This window comes from Homalodisca vitripennis, chromosome 7 (genome assembly GCF_021130785.1).
Source record: "Homalodisca vitripennis isolate AUS2020 chromosome 7, UT_GWSS_2.1, whole genome shotgun sequence".
Taxonomy (NCBI): domain Eukaryota; kingdom Metazoa; phylum Arthropoda; class Insecta; order Hemiptera; family Cicadellidae; genus Homalodisca; species Homalodisca vitripennis.
Window position 1 is genome coordinate 58,912,379 of NC_060213.1, and position 19,999 is coordinate 58,932,377.

At 32.6% G+C, this 19,999-nt stretch overlaps 1 protein-coding gene across 2 annotated transcripts in view; it reads right to left on the reverse strand.

Annotated features, from left to right (window-relative positions):
- LOC124365867 (pyridoxine/pyridoxamine 5'-phosphate oxidase-like) overlaps positions 1–19,999 on the reverse strand; it is a 31,041-nt gene that overhangs the window by 2,697 nt on the left and 8,345 nt on the right. For both annotated transcript variants that reach the window (XM_046821959.1, XM_046821957.1), the window contains exons 2-5: positions 16,414–16,570; positions 14,697–14,796; positions 13,754–13,807; positions 7,664–7,863 (exon numbers count right to left, since the gene is read on the reverse strand). In XM_046821959.1, coding sequence (XP_046677915.1) covers positions 7,664–7,863; positions 13,754–13,807; positions 14,697–14,796; positions 16,414–16,570 — 511 coding nt within the window. The remainder of the gene's footprint in view (positions 1–7,663; positions 7,864–13,753; positions 13,808–14,696; positions 14,797–16,413; positions 16,571–19,999) is intronic.

Sequence of the window (19,999 nt, forward strand, 5' to 3'; positions counted from 1 at the left end):
ATTCGCTCTGTAGGAGAAACCGATGCTTGCCACGATAGGTCTGCCAGGAGGTGGTCTCGATGGTTTATGTATTTTTGGTAAATGGTAGAAAACTGGTGTTTTTCGGTACTTTTGGGACAAGAAGATTTAGCATATCATCTGAAAGATCCTCATTAGCAGCCTCTTGAGTAAGATAATCACGGATTTCTTGGTTAAATTGCTGATGTTAGTTCTTCATCAATTTGTTTGTACCTACATATATACATACATCAATATATGTATGTATATATATATATATATATATACATATATATATATATATATATATGTATATATATATATATACATATATATATATATATATATGTAGAAAAAGGCCAACATATTAATATTAATTAACTATATTTCGCTTTTTTTTCGCAGTCTTCAGGTCAAAACAACATAACAAAACACATAAAATAATTAAAAAACATACATGTAAACAGATAAATAAATGAATAAGCATAATATTCTTGAAATGATAAACATATGTTCAAACTGTGGGTGTAAAGATGTGATGAGTGTTCAGATGATTTAAATTTATCGAAGATTTAATCCATAGGGAAATTTAGATTTTGTGACAATTTGACATGCTTGTTCTAAATTTCTTAATTTTGATGTATTTGAATTATTTTTTATTGATCGTATTGGTTTTACTGTATATAAATTTTTCAAAAGATTCTTTGTGTATTTTACTATGAAATGACTAATGGTTTTGATTCATCATTATGCTTAAAATCATAACGGTGACCTGTCATTCTTATTCTTAAATTATTTGTTGTAGAGCCAATGTAGTCTTTTAGGACATTTTTTTACACTGAATTTGGTATACTACATTTTTTGTATCACATGTCAAATTTCCAATAATTTTGTATACTTTTTTTAGTTGAACTACTTTCGAATTTTGATGACTCTTGTATTTGATTGCACACCATGCATCTTGATTTATTACATGGATGTGCTCCTTTAAATTTATTTTCATTTTCCACATCAGAATCACTGGTAATTTTGGTTTCGATATAATGTCCTTTAAGATAGGAGGTCTTTTAAAACAATACGTGGAATACATTTTAGAAATGAGTCTGTCAGTGGAGAATTTTGAAGAATTTTGTAAGCTACTTTAAAAATGTTATTAATTTTGTAAAGACCAGGATGATATTGTGTTATTAATTTAGGCTCATCATAATATTTCTTTTTGACATAATTGTTATTAAGGTTACTTTCATTGAGCTGTAGCTTCTCATTCAATAGCTTCTCAGGATATCCTCGTTTAAAAAAGCCATCATATATGTTACTAAAATAATTTTTAAGATCTTCACTCTCACTGCATAATTAGTTGCTCGTGTAGCCAAGCTTTTGGGAATTGATCTTTTTACATATACAGGGTGACAAACTGTTGTAGTGTAGAATTGAAAAGTGTTGGTAGGGTTTTACATTAATTTTGTGTTTCAAGTAACCTTTCTTGATGTAAACGTCAATATCCAGAAATGTAACTGACTCTGTTGAAATTTTCCAAGTAAATTTTAAATTGTTATCGAAGGAGTTCAATGCGTTTAAGAAATCTAAAAGTTTTTCATTACTCTCTGTCCATAACATAAAAATGTCATCTATGTATCTAGTCCAGAATAAAGGTTTAAAAATGTTTGAGAATGTAAAACTCTTGTTCAAATTTTGCCATAAAAAGATTTGCGTATGATGGGGCCATTCGGGTACCCATGGCTGTTCCTTTCTTTTGTAAATAAAATTTGTTTTGAAATCGAAAACAATTGGAAGATAATATAAAATTTATGAGAGTAATGATGAAGTTAGTGCTTGGTTTTGAATTTCCAGGTCTTTTATTTTAGAAAGTGTTTCACAGCTTCTATACCTTTATTGTGGTCAATATTAGTATATAAGGAAGTTACATCAATCGTAACTAACGTCACATTTGTTGCAATAGGTTGGGGTATTTCTTTTAATCTTTCAATAAAATGATCAGTGTTTTTCAAGTAGGATGGTAAATTTTTGACAAACTCCTGTAGGTGTACATCTACAAACCCTGATATTCTTTCTGTGGGAGATGATATTGAGGCGACTATGGGACGGCCAGGTGGTGATATCTTTGTTTTTGTGTACTTTCGGTAACAGGTAGAAAACGGGTGTTTGAGGATTTGTGTTTATTAAAATATCAATTAGCTCTTTTGGCAATCCCTCTTTAATATAATTTTCTTTCAAATATTTCGTTATTTCTTTATTAAAGTGGTTTGTCATATCAGATTTTAATAACTGATAAGTGTCTTCATGTTCTAATTGACGGTTGGCTTCTCTAATATAGTCTGAAATGTTTCATGATTACTGTTACATCACCTTTGTCAGCAGGCAAAATTACAATATTTTTGTTATTTTTCAGTGAAGAAATGGCTTTAGATTCTTCCTTAGAGAGATTTGATGACGTTGGCAAATCATCAGAAAAATTTGGGTTAGCAATGTTAGATAAAATAACGTTCAAAAATTGTTCGATAGGGTGGTCTGGACTTAATGGTGGTGGTTCCCAACTTGATGTATCTTTAAAGTGTTCAGTGAACGTTTTCATTTCAACAGTCATGCAATGTAAATTGTTAATATTTTTTGTGTTCATTTGAGAGTCATTGTTGTTATCAAAAAAATATTTTAATCTCACATTTCGGGCAAATTGAATAGTATCCATCACTAATTGAGTGTGGTCAAAAATTGGAGTTGGAGCAAAGTTAAGTCCCTTAGACAACAGAGAAATTTCATTTAGTTGCAGATTATAATCTGATAAGTTAATTAAATTCAATCTCGTTCACATTGCATTGAAAATTGTGTAAGGTTATTGTTTTTGTCGAGATGGGGAAGTTTGCGATGAGAAATGGGGTGGAGATGAAGACGGAGGTGTGGTGTGGAGGTAATCTGAAGCTATTCAATAGAGACGAGTCTATGGATATGGTTTTGGTGTTTGAAGTGGGCTGTAATTCACATGTTACTGAGGATTGCAAGGGTAAAGGAGTTTCTTCTTGTTGTTGCGTATGCAATATATTTTTGTGTCACTACTGAGTAATTTTGGAACTGTGGTATAAATTCTCTCGAACATAGAATATTATTCATATAATCAGAGTGTTGTATGTACACATTTTGGGCAATGTTAAAACCATATGTTTGATAATAAAGATTGGTAAACTTTCGCTGATGAATTTTGCATTTTGTAGAAATTAAAATTCATGGCATGTTGTCTAATTTCATCAATAAATGGTAGCGTGCATGGAAAGCTATAATACAAAAACTGTTGAAATCTGTATGCTTGATGATAGTGGAATGACAGTTGTCTTCTGTACAGATCATAAACTGTATTTCTAAGAATTGTGCTAGTGTTAACTGCTAAACTGTTAATATTTTGGTGCATAAAAAACTGGTAAAACCAGATATAGGAAATTTCACAGTAAGACCTTTTGGTAAAAGCCCAAATTGTATGCAAGCCGAAAGAAATAAAACGTGACAATAACATTTTACTGATTTAACCATGTGAAATTCAAAGTAGCTTTTGAGTTCATTCCTGTTTATTCATTAGTGTATTTATGTTGGAATAAGTAAAAGAAAAGTATATAACAAAAATCGGAAAGGGCCAAACGTCAAGAGACTTACTTGGATAATATATATATATATATATATATATATATATATATATATATAAAGTAGATATAATATATTAGATAATATAATTCTAATATATAATAATAGTGGATAATATATTGTCACTCCTAGTTCACTTTTGGAACAATTAAAATGTAAATACTGTCTAAAATACCACAAACCATCCTGTTAAATCATATAATAAAAGTTCCTGTGACTGTTGGAGCTATAAAAAATGAATGTAAAATCTATCTATGATGTAATAAAAATGAATCTGAAAATCAAACAGATAAAGTTTCAGAACCATTTCATAAGCTATAAAATTTATTGTTACACACAAAATTAATAAGTACAAAAAATAAATTTATACAAATAAACAAAATTTCTTCTTAATATTTTCTCAAAATCAAAGAATAAAAATAATTACTAAATAGTAATAAAATTTGATGAAATTCTAATGAGATATTTTTGCAGATTCTGAAAGCCTACAAATAATGTAAGGGAGGTGCAAAGGTCCTTTTAGGACTATGTGCGGAGGATTTTACCTCTTTCCCTCTAGACAAATAAAGACTTTATGGGAAGACAAACACACAGAACCACATGATGATGTCCAACAGAATCACGTCCTAAGTGAATCAGCCCATCGATCCATGCCTTGCTTGGAATGCTCTGAACTATTTTAAATCATAGCTAAAAATTTCATCAATGATTTATGCATAATGGGGGCACTCTAAAGTTCTGGATGAGGAATTTCCATAAAAATGAATTGGGAGAGGTGGACCAGTCAACTACCACCCAGATCCCCGGATTTAACGTGCACAAACTACTACTTGTGGGGAAAATTATAAAGACTTGGTTCATGCATCAAAGCCCACGACTCAAAATGACACGATGCAACAAATCAGGGCTGTTGTTCAATTAAAAAAATGGAAAAGAGGTCTTAAGGGCTGTAGGGAACTTTGGTTCCAGGGTAAAACTCTGTTTGGACAACAACGGATTACTGTTCAAAGATCTGCAAATCTTTGTATCTGAAGTTAAATAACACAATTGTTCAACCGAAATAGTTAGAACCTAGAATGTTACCTTGATGAACGTTTGACATGGAATGTTCATATCAATTACGTTTGCTCCAAATTGGCCTCAGGTATTTACGTATTGAGGTCTCTAGCTAAATACTGCCCTATTCAGGTTATGATGATGACTTATTATGGCTTGATTTTTCCACACCTCATCTATGACCTAGTGCTGTGGAGCGCACATGCAAGTAACCAATTTTAGAGTGTTTACACTAAAAAACCGTGATAGGCATCGTTCCAAAACCATAATTAAAATAGTCGTGAACGCCAGTTTTTAAAAGATTGCAACTGCCCACTCTGCCAAGTCTCTACATTTAGAAATAACATCATATTGTACGTTTGAATGTACTTTGACCAACAGACGAGATTTTCATTCGTACTAGACAAGAGGCAGAGAAAATTAACAAACTGGGAGATACAGGACAGTAGTTCATGAACATTTACCTGAAGTTCATCTCATCAACAGCTGGCCAAATGAAATTTAAAATCACCTACAAGCGGTTTAGTGTTGAACGTGTTTTATAGCGTGAATGAGTTTATTACACTATAACTGGGAGACTGCTTAATCAGAAGAATTACTCCCGATTTGAGATGGGAAAACATTTGTGATGAATGAAGCAGAGAGTGTCCAAATTTATGTATAAATGAGTAATGCAACAAAAATTCTTGAAAATTAGTATTTTTAACACCATTTATAAACCATCCAAGATAAAGCCAAACTTTAAATACTAAATTTTAGTTTTAAGAGAGCTATTGACATGTGTAAAGAAAGACATACATTGTATTATTTGTATTCTTTAGGTGTAACAAATTTGAAATATCCTAAATTTTACCTATAAAAAAAAATTGGAAATGTGCTGAGAAGACAACTGGAACTTATTGTTACAAAGAATACTTTTTTTGTAATCTTGTATACAAATTTGGATTTGCAAAATCCTTGCAAAATTCCCAATAAAAAAAATCTTTTCCTATATCTGTTCAGTGTTTTAGCATGAGTCAAAACATTAGCCAAAACTGTTCAGCTAAAAATGAACTTTTTGTCGGGTTCTGCTTAAAAACTTGTACGCTAGAAATGATAAGAGTTTAAATTATGTTGTTTGGATTCTTACTATAGAATATTCTGTTGATGACTGTAGCAGTTATGACAGTGTTCTCTCTAAATGATGGTTTCGTTCTGCTCAAATCTGCAAAAAATCTGCAAAACAATTTCTTATTATAAATTATAGAACAATCCTTTTGTCAAAGACAGCGAAAATCTAATACCAGCTGAGATGAAGACTGATGGCCCTTTTTAAACATCTTACTATTAGAGAAAACTTCACAGTATTAACCCTCTAACTGGTAACGTCGTAAATTACGACTCATTTTTTACCGCTGTGAACTGGCAGAGTCGTAATATACAACTTATTAAACATTGTCTACTATTTACGTTATAATTCCGAGAATTACCGCTCGAATTGTATTAAAAGTTATATTACTTTAATCAAAAGATTTCAAGCTTTCTAATAATGTATTCACTTTTACATGTATATAAATGTTTGTTCTTTTACTGGCCGCTGAAAGCTGACGACTAGTTGCGCGTGACGTAACTCTCCACCTGTTACTGTTCCGGACAGCTGATCACGCTGATCAAGTATGTTCACATGATCAAAATGTAAAAAGAAAGCTTAGCTATTATTGGTGCCCTGCCTGCAATTGTGGGATTCACCCCATATGCTTCCACAAGTTGCAGCACTTCTGGAGGGACAAGAAGGTGGGACGGAAGAGAGCTAATGCTGGAGATGACTCTGAGTAGACACTACTGACATCTTGTTTATACATAGTCTTCTTTTTTTTAATTGTAATTTTATTTGTAAATAAAAGTGTTTATAACTATATATTTTCTTTTTGAGCATAAGTAAGTGGACATTTAGTATATTTTGGATTTTTAAATAAAATTAATTTTGTGTTTCGTTTGAATGGCATAATGTAAAAAAGTGTGTTTTGAAAAACAAAGTTTTGACTTCTGATCATTAAACATCCACCATTATTTAGGTAAGTCAAATAATAGTTATTTGTATTTTATACAGAATATCCCGCTGATTAATTTGATGTATAACACTTTATGTTTTCCCCAATAAATAATTGTACAGGATAAAAAATTCAAAACTCTGCACAAAGCTTCAAATTAGTGTGCCAGTAAAGGCTTAAATGCGTGCCAGCCAGAGGGTTAAAGAACATTCAGCAAGACTACTAAGTTTGTGGGTAAACCATTGATGAACTAAATCACTGAGTAAACATTAAGCACACTGTCAGCAGATTTCAATAATAAAATAGATAAATAACTATAAAAACAAGTGAATAATATTTATTTATGTTAACTCACATTTGGAGGTTAAGTGGTAGAGAGGACTTTTAAGTCCTAACTTCGCCTCTGTAAATAAAGTCATTTTTCATTTCATTTCATTTCATTTCATTAAAACCAACAATTACATAAAATATTCTCGAAAAGGAATAATAACAACAAATTATTACAGCTATTTGATACAATAATATCAACTGATACAAAAGCTGAATAGGATCTACATAATGTCATCTTGGTTCAGAATATCGAAGAAACTCATTGTTTTTGCAACCAAGAAACTTACCAACATTAAAGAAGGAGGGATGAAATATGTAGATTCCATTCAGCTTGTATCGGCTGTAATTTCAGCAGTTTACAATAATAAAATAGATAATTAACTATAAAAACTAGTGAATAATTTATTCATGTTAATTCACATTATAAATCAACAATCACACATGGTTTCAAAAAGGAATAATAACAGCAAATCAAATACAAGCTGAATGAAATCTACATGTCACACACTTTCTGTAGCCTCCTTGCCTTTTTTTACATGAAAATGTTCAATACTGAAGACGTACACAATTAAAGTTTACTATATACGTCTCCCTTAACTCACCAGGTGGGAGGGCGGGGAATCTCCTGGCCCTTGAATTGTGCCATCAGTTCTGCCTCCCGTTCTGTCAAAACGTCTCGACTCTCAATCACAGAGCTCTGTTTACTCGCAGATGATCCGATCTGACTGTCTCTTGGACGGGAGTGGAAGTAATTGTCCGAGTCCTCTGCACCCAACTTTTCCACTCTGCCTTCGATTCTTACCTGGATATCAATTGACACTTTCATAATAACAGTTTAACAATTAATCAATTATTATAGTGTAACACAAACATTTCATGAATAAGTCTGAGTAAGAACAGTTACAGGAGATTTGGAGGCTAAGAGAATGTTTGAAAGATGAGTATGTCACTCAAGAATATTTTATTTTAATACAATTTTGTTCTGAACCAAAAATGGTGCAAAGAAAAAGTTTGTTTAAAAATGTGGTAAAATTTTAAAATTACAAAATAACTAATTTTTTATGATTTGTAAACTTTTCATAAATATCATTTTGAAAACATATACGACATACATATCTGTTTAAAAAAATATTCAATAAATCAATAATATATTTTACTTAGAAAACATAATTTTTACTGTTTATCAACTTTATATTTTTCAATAAATAATGTTTGTAAACAAACCATAAAATCAACAAAAATTACATGTACATATGACACTAGACACAAAAATGAATACAGTTTTCCTAAATGTTCCTACTAAATTTTCAAAAGTGTCTCCGCCCACTTCAAAGCATTTTTCTGCTTGTTTATAAGAATGACTCTTGTTGCTTTCCTTAGTTCAAAAGGGCTTTCCTTTAACTGTTTAAAAGCTTCATTAATATGTCTCAAGTAACGGAATTAACTTTGATATCGTAAACTTTCTCCTTCATCCATAACCATATGCAAAAAACCAATGGCATATGATTTATTTAGAAACTGTTGATTTAAGTACATGGAAACAATATTTGGAAAATGTGGTGATGTGCTATCATGTTGGAAGTACAGCTGGTGTTGCGTTATAAGAGGAACATCATTAAGCAATGTCAGTAATTCTTCCTGGAGAAACTGTAAGTATGTCTGACCTGTTAAGCGCTCTTGAAAAATAAATGGTCGAATCAGCTGATCATAAATAATAAACACTATACGTTAATGCTTACAACGTTGTTGAAAGTTATGTTCAATTGTTGCATAAGGGTTCACTTCTGCCCATGAATGTTGGTTTTGTAAATTGTAGATAATATTACGAGTAAACTGTGACTCATCAGTAAATAAAATACACTTCAAAAGTTAACGTTGAGTGTTTAACCACTACAAAGAGGAATAAAGTTTAAAAAAACCAAATTAAACCTATTTAAGTCATTTACATTGTCAAATGATGCTCATTTTAAACCAAAGCATATAAACGTGATGCATAAGATTTTATGATTGGACAGTATTTTTTTAATGACAAATTTTTTCACACCACATGAAATTACGGGCATATAAAGTATAAAACTTAGGCATTTTTGAAATCAGTCCAAATATAAACGTTTGAAGATAAAAATTGTAAAATTTTTGCAATATGTTACTTTATTTATTTATGACAAGGAACTTATTGTAAAGGGCTTATAGTTATATTGAAGGGCAGTGCATTTAACATAGAAAATATTTTACGAACCAAAAATCGATTGTACCATCTTATGTACACAAAAATAGACAATTTACCAGATGTGTACAAAGTGTTATAAGTAGTGTCGTCAGTATTACTAGGGCTATTCGGAAAGTTGATTACGTTTTGCGCTGTGGCCGCTAGGGGCGGGACGTCTTGGTGTCAGGACGTCCCACCGCTCAGTGGCTATCCAGCCGTGATAGCAGGAAGTTCGTGTTGTAACGCATCTAGTCACAGTGCCTGTTCGAAATGTCTGCCGCAATTTAAAATCCCGCCAACTGTGAGGTGCGTGCAGTAATTAGGTTTTTGACTGCCAAAAACTGTAAGCCTATAGAAATCTATCGGCAGTTGTGTGAAGTTTATGGAAACAACATTATCATTGACGGTGGAGTGCGACAATGGATCATTAAGTTTAAAAATGGCCAAACAAATGTTCATGACGAAGAGCGAAGTGGAAGACCCAGCATAGTGACTGACGAACTTGTTGAGAAAGTTGACGCAAAGGTCTGAGAAAATCGACGGTTAACCGTAACGGAACTCTCGCTTAGTTTCCCTCAAATTTCACGAACTTCGTTACACCTGTACGAAATCGTCACTGATAAGCTTGGCTTCCACAAGTTTTGTGCAAGATGGGTACTGAAAATCCTGACCGACGTCCACAAAAAACCAGCGCATGACTGCAGCGTTAACAATTTTGGAAGCTTACGATAAAGAGGGTGAATCACTACTCGATCGCATCGTAACTGGCGATGAAACATGGGTAAAACATGTTAACTGCGAGACCAAATTGCAGTCAATGGACTGGTGACACACAAGTTCCCCTCACAAACCAAGAAAATGTTTGCAAACGATGTCGGCAAGAAGGTTAAGGCGACCGTTTTTTTTGGGACAAGAAAGGTGTAATTCTTGTTGATTTCCTGTAACGAGGCACTAAAATCAACTCAGAAATTGCCAAACGTTAAACAACCTCAGATGAGCGATCCAAAACAAGCGTAGGGGAAAGTTGAGCTTGAAAAATTCTGTTGATTCACGATAACGCTCAACCTCACATGGGAAATCGCACACGTGAAGTTCTCGAATCATTCCAGTGGGAGTTGTTTCCTCATCCACCATACAGCCCGGATCTTGCACCAAGTGACTACCACTTGTTCCCAACAATGAAGAAGTGGCTGGCAACGCAGCGCTTTGACGACAACGCAGAGCTGCACCAAGAAGTGACAAACTGGTTGAAGACACAAGCGGCAGAATTTTATGAGGAAGGCATTGCTAAGCTCATCCATCAATATGATAAGTGCCTAAATTTGAATGGCGACTATGTTAAAAAGTAGTATTTAAGTGTGGCTTTCAAATGTATATAATACAAATTTTGTCCTATACTTTGTTAATTTTTAATTCCAAAACGTATTCTACTTTCCGAATAGCCCTCGTATATTCCCTACATATACAGCGTGTGTCAGTTAGGAGGGTTATAGTAAGAGGCTTATCCAGAAGTTCCCATTTAGATTATAATAGAGTGTCCAGTAAGTTCTGGAAGGGCTTAATATTATTATAGCCATTGTAAAGAAAGCTACAAAACTTCACATACTGCTAGTTAAAAAAGAACGCACATGAAAAAATAATTACCACTTATTCAGTGGACCACTATACTCCCGGGTAACAGCTTGCAAGAAGTCAGTGGAAAAGTTTTAAATGCAGCCTAGGTCAAGTAGCATATCAAATTTAAGGTATTTATGAGCGACATACCTATCCTCAGCAGGTAGAATCTGACCAAAATGGCAGCTTATCAAAGTTTAAAAACGATGTAATCAGCTTTAGAATAATTTTCGTATATCATATATATGAAGAGCAAGCACAACACTGTGGCATAAAAAATTTTCAAACACCAAACTAAAGGTTTTAATCAATATAACACAATTTATATTTTATTTGTTTGTTTTAAAGTCGCCGGAAGCCAACTATGTTTGCATAAGGGATAATTAATGTTGCACAACTGATCTCATAATGCACATCAATATTACAGGGTCAATTTAAAATGATGACTTATTAATGTATTCATGTCTCATTTACATTGTAACCTGCAGAAATAAAGAATATCAATTATAAATTTCTTGTAAGAAAACTACAAAAAAGTCGATACTAAACATAGCAAAAAATGTATATTCAAAAATCCTTATTCATAATTTTTTTTTTTTTTTAAGATTGCTTTTAAATGCTAAAAAATACTAATTATATGACTTTTTCTACAAAGCAAAATATAATAGCACTACAAATAACAATCTCTATTGAACTATCAACATTACAAAATCAATAATACAACATTTTTATGGTTAGAAATTGTTAATAATCTTAGTTAGAATTTTCATGTAGAAAAAATTGACAAATGATTTCTTTCAGGATTATACATGAAGGAGAATGGTGCTTCTGTGTACAAGATACATTAAAATCCATCTATTTTGCCCACGTGCATTAACACATAACTTGAGCCTCATCCACACTGCAGGCTATGTATATAGACAGTCAGCAGATTGTCTGCCAGCACAGTTTTTTATTCAAGTTTCCAACTTGTTTTACGTTCACACTAGCCAGCCAGTGTTTGTTGATATGGCGACGAGGACGTGGTCGTAGCTTGTGCGTGCTTTATCTTCCTAAACCATGGGGCTAATATCCTGGGAAAGAACCGATGGTGGACCCACAAGTTTCTAGAAGAAAGTTCGCACTATGGTAAAAACTTTAATTATCGTTTTTTATTTCAATTTTTGTAGTTACATCTCACAATAATGGACGGGAATGCAATTCTTCGCTCAGTTTCATAGTCAAATCTTGATTCCACATGGTCATTTTAACTAGTAAACCTGGAAAATTCAACAAAAAACTGATTTCACTGTGAATTAGTCAACAGATCACAACGCGCACAATGTGTGCCTCAACTGCGTTCCGCAGGATATTGTGCATTGTATCCGGTCTCTTATCAAAAGACACATGCAGACTTGAAATAAAATACTTGTATCTTGTCTCCACGTTTCCCATTTATTTTGAAAACAGAAAATATTGTATTTTGTCTCCAAAACCGTAGACTTGACAGTTAGCAGATTAGCTGCAAACATCACCAGATAAAAAAGGAAACAGTGTGGGGATAGTCAGCCAATGTTTCCGCAGACAAGTCTGTGAGTGTTTGGACGAGGCTTTACAATTTGGCTTACAATTACAACTTAGTGGGACATCAAAAAGGAACCTTCTTACTATTTCAAAAGAAGGCAATAAGAATCATTCTGAAACAAAACTTATCAGAAATGAAATGTAACTAATTTGTATAAACAATTTCATAATAAATCTCTTTGTAAATCGCAACAGAATGATATTAATAGCAAATATTAATTGGATTGCCATGCAGGAGAAAATGTTTTAGTGAGTTGTTCACTACATAAAAGACAATTGTCACTGTTAAGTTACAATTAATTACTTTGTGTTATTGCAATTGTACATTAGAATGTACTTTTAAAATTTATATTTTGACACTATATTGTATATATGGTCAACACAAAATAATTATGCTTGATTCTGAAGTACTGTTAATAAATAATGATTTTTTTTTAAGTGAAAGTAGTGACCCGGGTTTCCCAGCTGGTGGAGCAATTTGCAATCACCATTCTTTATCTATGTGGTAAGACAGCAACTGTCCAAAATTCCTTCTCCTTCGTTATACAGAGAAAGAAGGTCTGCGGCAGGACTTATTCTTTTTGTTTTGTGATCATCGGTAAACAATTTTGGTATCCAACGATCACAAAACTTGTGGTAGCTTTGTTTTCTGTCACTATCTCATTTAAAAGACTGAGAAATTTGAGAAAAATTATCAAAAAGTTCCGAAATACGATGGTTATGATCAACTTTTTTCATTCATTTTGTTCAGTAGGTTATCTCTGACAAGAGGAGGCCTACTGCCTCTTTCTTCACCGTGATTGTTTCTTCTTCCATCTTTTTTTTTTTTTTATTGCACCCATTGGCATACTTTACTTTTACTTATGTTTGGACCATAAACCACACACAATTCACAATGAATTTCAGTGTGATTTTGGCCCAAATAAATCTTGTAACACCACACACTTCACACTTATTGAGATTTTCTATTGCTGTACTCATGATTCGATGTTATAACTGGACAACTCGCAAATCAACGATGATCCGTCTTGGACAGTTGGAAGCATACTGAACCACTCTACACACTTGGCGATGGTATGCCAAATACTTCTTGTGCTATGAATAATCAGTGGTTACTTCCTGGATAACCTTCATACTTCTTTCCCTTTTGACAATGACAATAAAAATATAAATAAAATTAATAGCTTTCAACAACAACTTAGTAAATTTACTTAGTACGGAGTTAAACTATAATGAAACACTAACCAGGACAAGAAAAAAATTACCACAAATTACTTTTCCAAGGACAAAAGGGAGAGTTACTTACTGATCTATGCAGAGGTTCCCAATAAAATGTAAGGGCAGCCCAAGGATTTTCTTCCTGTAACATACACAAAAGTGACCTATTAGTTAGTAAGTAAAAATATTATAGAACCTTTACTGGCATACTTTTAGAATTTCACCACTAATTATTGGCATGAAAATGTTGAAATTCTTTGTATTTTGAAAATGATTTCTTCTTGGCTTTAACAAAATAGCTATATGCTAAAATCCATGAACGTGCAAATTACAAATGAGCTTGTTAGCTTATGGTGTAGTTTTGAACTTGTCTTAAAGATTGAGAGTTATTAAATTCTATTGAACACCTCTTTTAACTTTTAACATCCCATGGCCATTCATTTAGTTATAAGAGCATTTAATTCCAAAGTACCACCATCTATATTAAAAATGTTTAAATGTAATTTATAATTTTTTTAATTATAACACCTAATTAATAAGGAATATATTTAAAAAGTATCTGTATTAGCGGAAAAAGGGTGAAAGTAAAGAAGGGATTAACTTACAGTTTTGACACTTATAATCTTTCATAGTAGTTCCCTCTTTATGCCACAAACTTTGCCAAGCACTGTTTCCAATACTTAATAGTAAAGCAAGTTTTAAAGTCGCTTTTTGGTACCTCAAGAATTTGCTGTCACAGTTTTTGTACCTCCACTAGACCTTAAAATAGGGCTGTCTTTCAACTGACATTTCATTTTGGAGAGCAAAAAGTGATAAGTAGCAATACCAGGTGAGTAGGAGCGCTGTTGGAACTGTGTAATTTGATGCTTAGCCTAAAACCACTGAACAAGTTACGGTTTGTGAGCTGTTGGAGTGCAATCATGATGGAGTTGTAATTTTAGTCTAGGTATCGATTTTTTAATTTTCAATCTACAAACACTACTATCTAATTGCTGGAGTAACAGTTATAATATTTAAAGACTATTACTTACCAAATCTTTCCCTTTTCTGCTATTGTAATGTGTGTAAAACTTGAAACCATCCATGCCATATCCTTTCAACAAGAGATATCTAGCAGACGGCCTGCCTTCCCTGCAACAGCCGCTCTTCTTTAGCGTAATGGATATAATTTAATGTTCATGACTTTTACACAAGATATTTTAATGAGTGATAGTTAATTAAAACTTGAACTGGCAATAAAAATTGTAATCGGGGGTGACAATCAACGTTATAATGTCAATCTGACACGCACTCGTTTTGAAAGTTTAAATAGTATATAAGTCAACACTACCACCATTATTTATATACCATTTCAAACAGAAAAGAATTATTGCGGATTTCAATTTGTTGTGATGTTTTGGCAACAATGATGTCACAGTGATATTATAAACTTACCAGAACAATCGTCTTCATCTAACCATTTTGAAGTAAGTGTCTGCTATTTTGGTCTTTATATTTAGTCACAAAATATATTTAAATATATTATAAAATATATGTAATTTCATGAGATAGTGCTAATTACTTATAAGCGAGTTTATTGTGGATCTGTTTAAATCGATATATAGTGTTTATGTAGTAATTCCATGGTTTTATATGTGATATGTTGTAATTAATAAGCCCAGGTCTTCTTCTTCTTCTTCTATGGGACGGCCTATTGCCATGCACTTCAGCCTCAAGGGCCTTTTGTGCACCCCGGAAGCAGACCATGAGGCTTACCAGTCTACGGTTTTCAGTACTTCCACAAACCGCCGAAAACAACCTATCAGGCCCTCCTGGGGAAATTCACTACCCTTGTCCAAACTACCAAAGATGGCATACAGCTCCCCTGCTATTGCAGGACAGCCAAAGAGCAGGTATTCAGAAGTCTCCTCCTGCTCATGACACATTCTACAGAGGTGACCATGGCCCATAATTAGACCCATGAAGACACCAATCTACTTAAGGAGAGAAGGTCAAATGCCACCTTGACAAGTGTGGAAGTGTGTTATTAACAATGCATGATTTGAAAGTCACTTTAAAATACAATAGATTTCTTCATTTAAATACATTTTTATTAAATCTAAACTTAAAAGGGATTTGTAAGTCTATATGTAATTTTAGTTCTTATTACAGAAAGTAACTATATTCATCTCAGGCTTATATTTGTTTTTTTTTTCTAAACGAGTCTCGAACTCTCAAGTATCAAACTAACCTTTTAAAAATTGTTTCCAAACATGTAAAGAAACCTTGGCTGGGAAATACATGATTACAAATTAAATAGGAACTATCCTCTCTGTTGTATAATATTTTACTGGCAGGTAATTTTTAAACACTTTCTATTGTTTGGCAGGCAAGTAAATCAATTTGAATTATTTAGGCTAAAATAGAATTGCTATCAATCTTCTAAGGAACTACACGCATTGGCTGTTACAGCCATTGCATCACAGATGGATGATTCACTCTTGTGGTAGAATGCCTCTTACAATATCATGAACTTAAAAATTCTTCATTCCAGTACGTCTCGCTTATGAGCAACCAAATTGGATTAAGACCCTATTGATTTGTCTTGTATTAGTAGTTAAACTGTTTTACAAGTAAACTGTGAGTATATTTTCATGACTATAACAGGTGTTGAGGCAATTTTCTTCAATCTTGTACTAAAATTATTTTCAGTTAATATTGAAATAATAAGGTGAAGATCGTAAAAATCTTAGAAACAAAGTTACTTACTTGGATGCTGTGGCAACACACATAGCATTAGCTTCAGCGATTCCAGGGGTTCTAGCAGCTTCCTCAAACCATATCTTAAACTGGCTGATTGGGTCTTTAGACTGCAAGTCCGATTCAAGGAATGTTTGATTTTTCTCATGATACTTTGTACGCATATCTGCAAATACAGTATGCATATACAAGAAATGTGAAATACAGCAATACATTGTTTTGAAAATCTTGGATAGCCATGATTTGTCATGCTAAGTAACCAAAGATGCAACAATATTTAACTGTGTTATGTGAATAACTTAAGTTTGTGTATGGAAAATTGTAATTTTATCTATATAGGCTACTGTTGTCCATCAAGTAATATTATTTTCATAATTTAGGGCTCACCATTTTATTGAAATAGCTCATATAAACAAAGTAAAATAAAACATAGATAAAAAATAGTTAAGACAAATAAAACCAAAGGTAAACCGATCCATACTAGCCTATCAGCATTTGGTCATTGTTGCATTGTTAAATCAGCATCATTGCTATGTTGCTAACATCAACATCCACTAACTGGCTATTATACAATGCAACTTAATTATGTACTCAAAACATCAGAATCATAAGCAGTTCAATCTATCAAGCAATTGTTTATGATCTATGATTTTTGACAATTCCCCAATAGATAATATTCTTTACAAAAATCAATTTTTCTTCAAGAGAATTTAGAACAGTTTATTGAAATTACTTAGGCTGTAGCCTAGTCGTAAAAATAAAGAATATAAATTAATTATGTTTTAAGTTTACAAAAAAATTATCCTTAACATTGTTCATACAAGAATAATTTAATAAATTTTTATTTGTGTTTTCCATATCCTGCATCCAACATGAGTCATAATTTTGTCTAATGAACGCATTCCCATTGCTGTGCTGATGAAAATTGAATGATTGTTGGAGTGTTTGTTTTCAAATTAAATCATTAATTTAATAAATGAGCAAAACTAATGTAACCATAACTTATATGCAATCTACTTATAATGCTAGTAATTTCCAAAACCATCAGTTTCCTGGTTTTAAACAACATGATTACACAACGAACTTATAAAATTTCTCTCTGAAAAAAGATGACAAATTAAAAAAATTAATTTCACAGTATTTCTGCTTACATAATCCACACTCAATCATATAAATAATTTTCCAAATTAAATTACAGTATTAGAATTAATGCGCTGCGGTAGTTGTGTGATGAACACCACAGTTATCCACAAGGCAGGAAAGGTTACTTGTGATGGTTGTTCATTCTGTACTAAGCTGTTCTATCCACAGAACACTCAGTTTTAAAAGCCATCAGGCACATATAAAGATGAAAAATATAGATAACAAGAAGCACAGTGCATAAATATAACCACAGACATTTCAATTTCTAATATCAAAAAGCAGTTAGTAATAACATTTTGCACCCCTAAAGTTTTGTTCAGAATGAGCAGAATACAAAAATTATGAATGGCAACTCTGGCTATTAACCTCACTTACAACTTGAGATTGGGTTAGACCTTAATAAGCTGCCTACATTCGTTATTTGATTCCTATTATCGAATGGTTTGATTGTTTTTATCTGAAGGATTATTCAATATTACAATTGATTTAACTTATCATATGATTCCAACTTATTAGTTATAGTAATTTTAATGTAAACAATAAACAAGAAGTAACTAATATTTTGAGACTTTGAAAATGGCGATGAATATGAGGAAAATATGCAAGATATTTCTCACAAGTGACGAGATTTGTTTGGGTAGGGTACAATAAGCGGACCCGGTTTTTTATATCGAAGAATGTAATCATCAATCTATATTCTCATCTCAAATCCTAGATTATCAATCGATATAAAAGTATCTATAGTCCTCAGTAACAATCATATGTTTTAAATTAAAATATGAATTTAATATTTACAGTGATAAAACAAATTATTATAACCAAAATTAGGAAAACTGAAGACGACCATATTTGTTCCTCTCAAAGTTACAATTTTTTCTTTCCCACAATGGGTTTTTCGGTACGAGTCCAACATATTGAAGCCCCGAAAAACACGTCTTCTCATCTTTCAAAACAATGTCGTGTAGTTTTCTAAAATCGACTGCCCTTTTTAATAGTCAAATGTTACTTATATAAAACTGAAATATTACCTTACGTGTATTATTTGAAAGTGTTTACAGCTGTTGATATGGATTATAGTTAATTGTTCAAAATAATTAATCAGTATCGATTCATTATATCAATGGTCATGATTACGTAATATCGTTTGCCAATTTCGATATAAAAAACCAGGTCCGCTTATCGTACCAAACCCATTTGTTTAAATAACTTCAACATGTGGGTTTGGCTCCTGGTAACACATGGGGAAAATTCTTTCAATCATTTCACAAAAGCGGTTACTTATTGATATCAAGCTCAGCAAGCTATAAACATTGTAAGGTTTCTGTGATATCTAAGTCTAAGCCATAGTTGGTTTTGTAATGTTATTGTAAAATTTGTGTATATAAAATTATAATGTACACGATTCGTCTTGTTACAGGAACTTATTAGAACTCTTATTTTGTGAGTGTGTACACATATATATATATATATATATACTAGCTGTTTCCCGCGGCTTCGCACGCTTTTCGTAAGTTTTGCCCGCGTATGAGCATTTCTGGTTGAAGTAAATTATATTTCCAACCCCGATGTAGATTTTACCTTGATGTCACGATCAAGAAAATATGTCAAAAATGTATTGTACATGCATAATGTATTTTATTACAAAGTGGTCTACCACTCAACCTTTAAGTTCAACCAAAAATTTAGTTTAGACAATTATACATCATAACTTAGTGCCTTCAAATAGTGTTTCACTGTTTAATATACGTATCTATCTCGTAATTGCAGGTTATAATGTGCAGGCGCTTTGAAAACTTTTCTTCATTTTATTCGTTTATATTCACGACATAAGCGAATAATTCAGATAATAACTATCCTATCTTCTAAGTTAGACTAAATTACGGATACATGTGAAATTTGATTGAAATTGGTTCAGTCGTTTTGGAGTTTATTGGCAACATACATCGTGACTCAAGATTTTTATATATATAAAGATAGGCTATTGGATTATTGCATTGGTTGATAATAGCAATCAAATCAGAGTGTAGGCTGCTTATTAAAGTCTCCCCTGAGATTGTTTTAATGGATGTCACTGTTTAAGTAGTAGCCTATTACATAGGCTTGCCAGACGTCCCGGTTTGACCGGGACAGTCCCGGTTTTGAATTACGATCCCGGTGTCCCGGCCGGTTCACTACGCGTCCCGGATTAATTGAAATTTGATCCTATCCTAGGCTCTTGTACATAAGATCGCATTCATATTAAACAAGAATTTGATGGATTTTATGACAGATGCATCGCATATTTGAACCTTTGGGAGAATAGCTTTGGACACGCTGAGAAATTTTCCTGGGTAGATCTGGCCACACAAAATGTTCTTTCATAGGAAAATGTTGAACGTTCCGCTGAACTTATCAATGGAAGTCTTCCTAATCATGGCGATCTAAAAGTGAACGTTGACTTTTTGTTTGACGA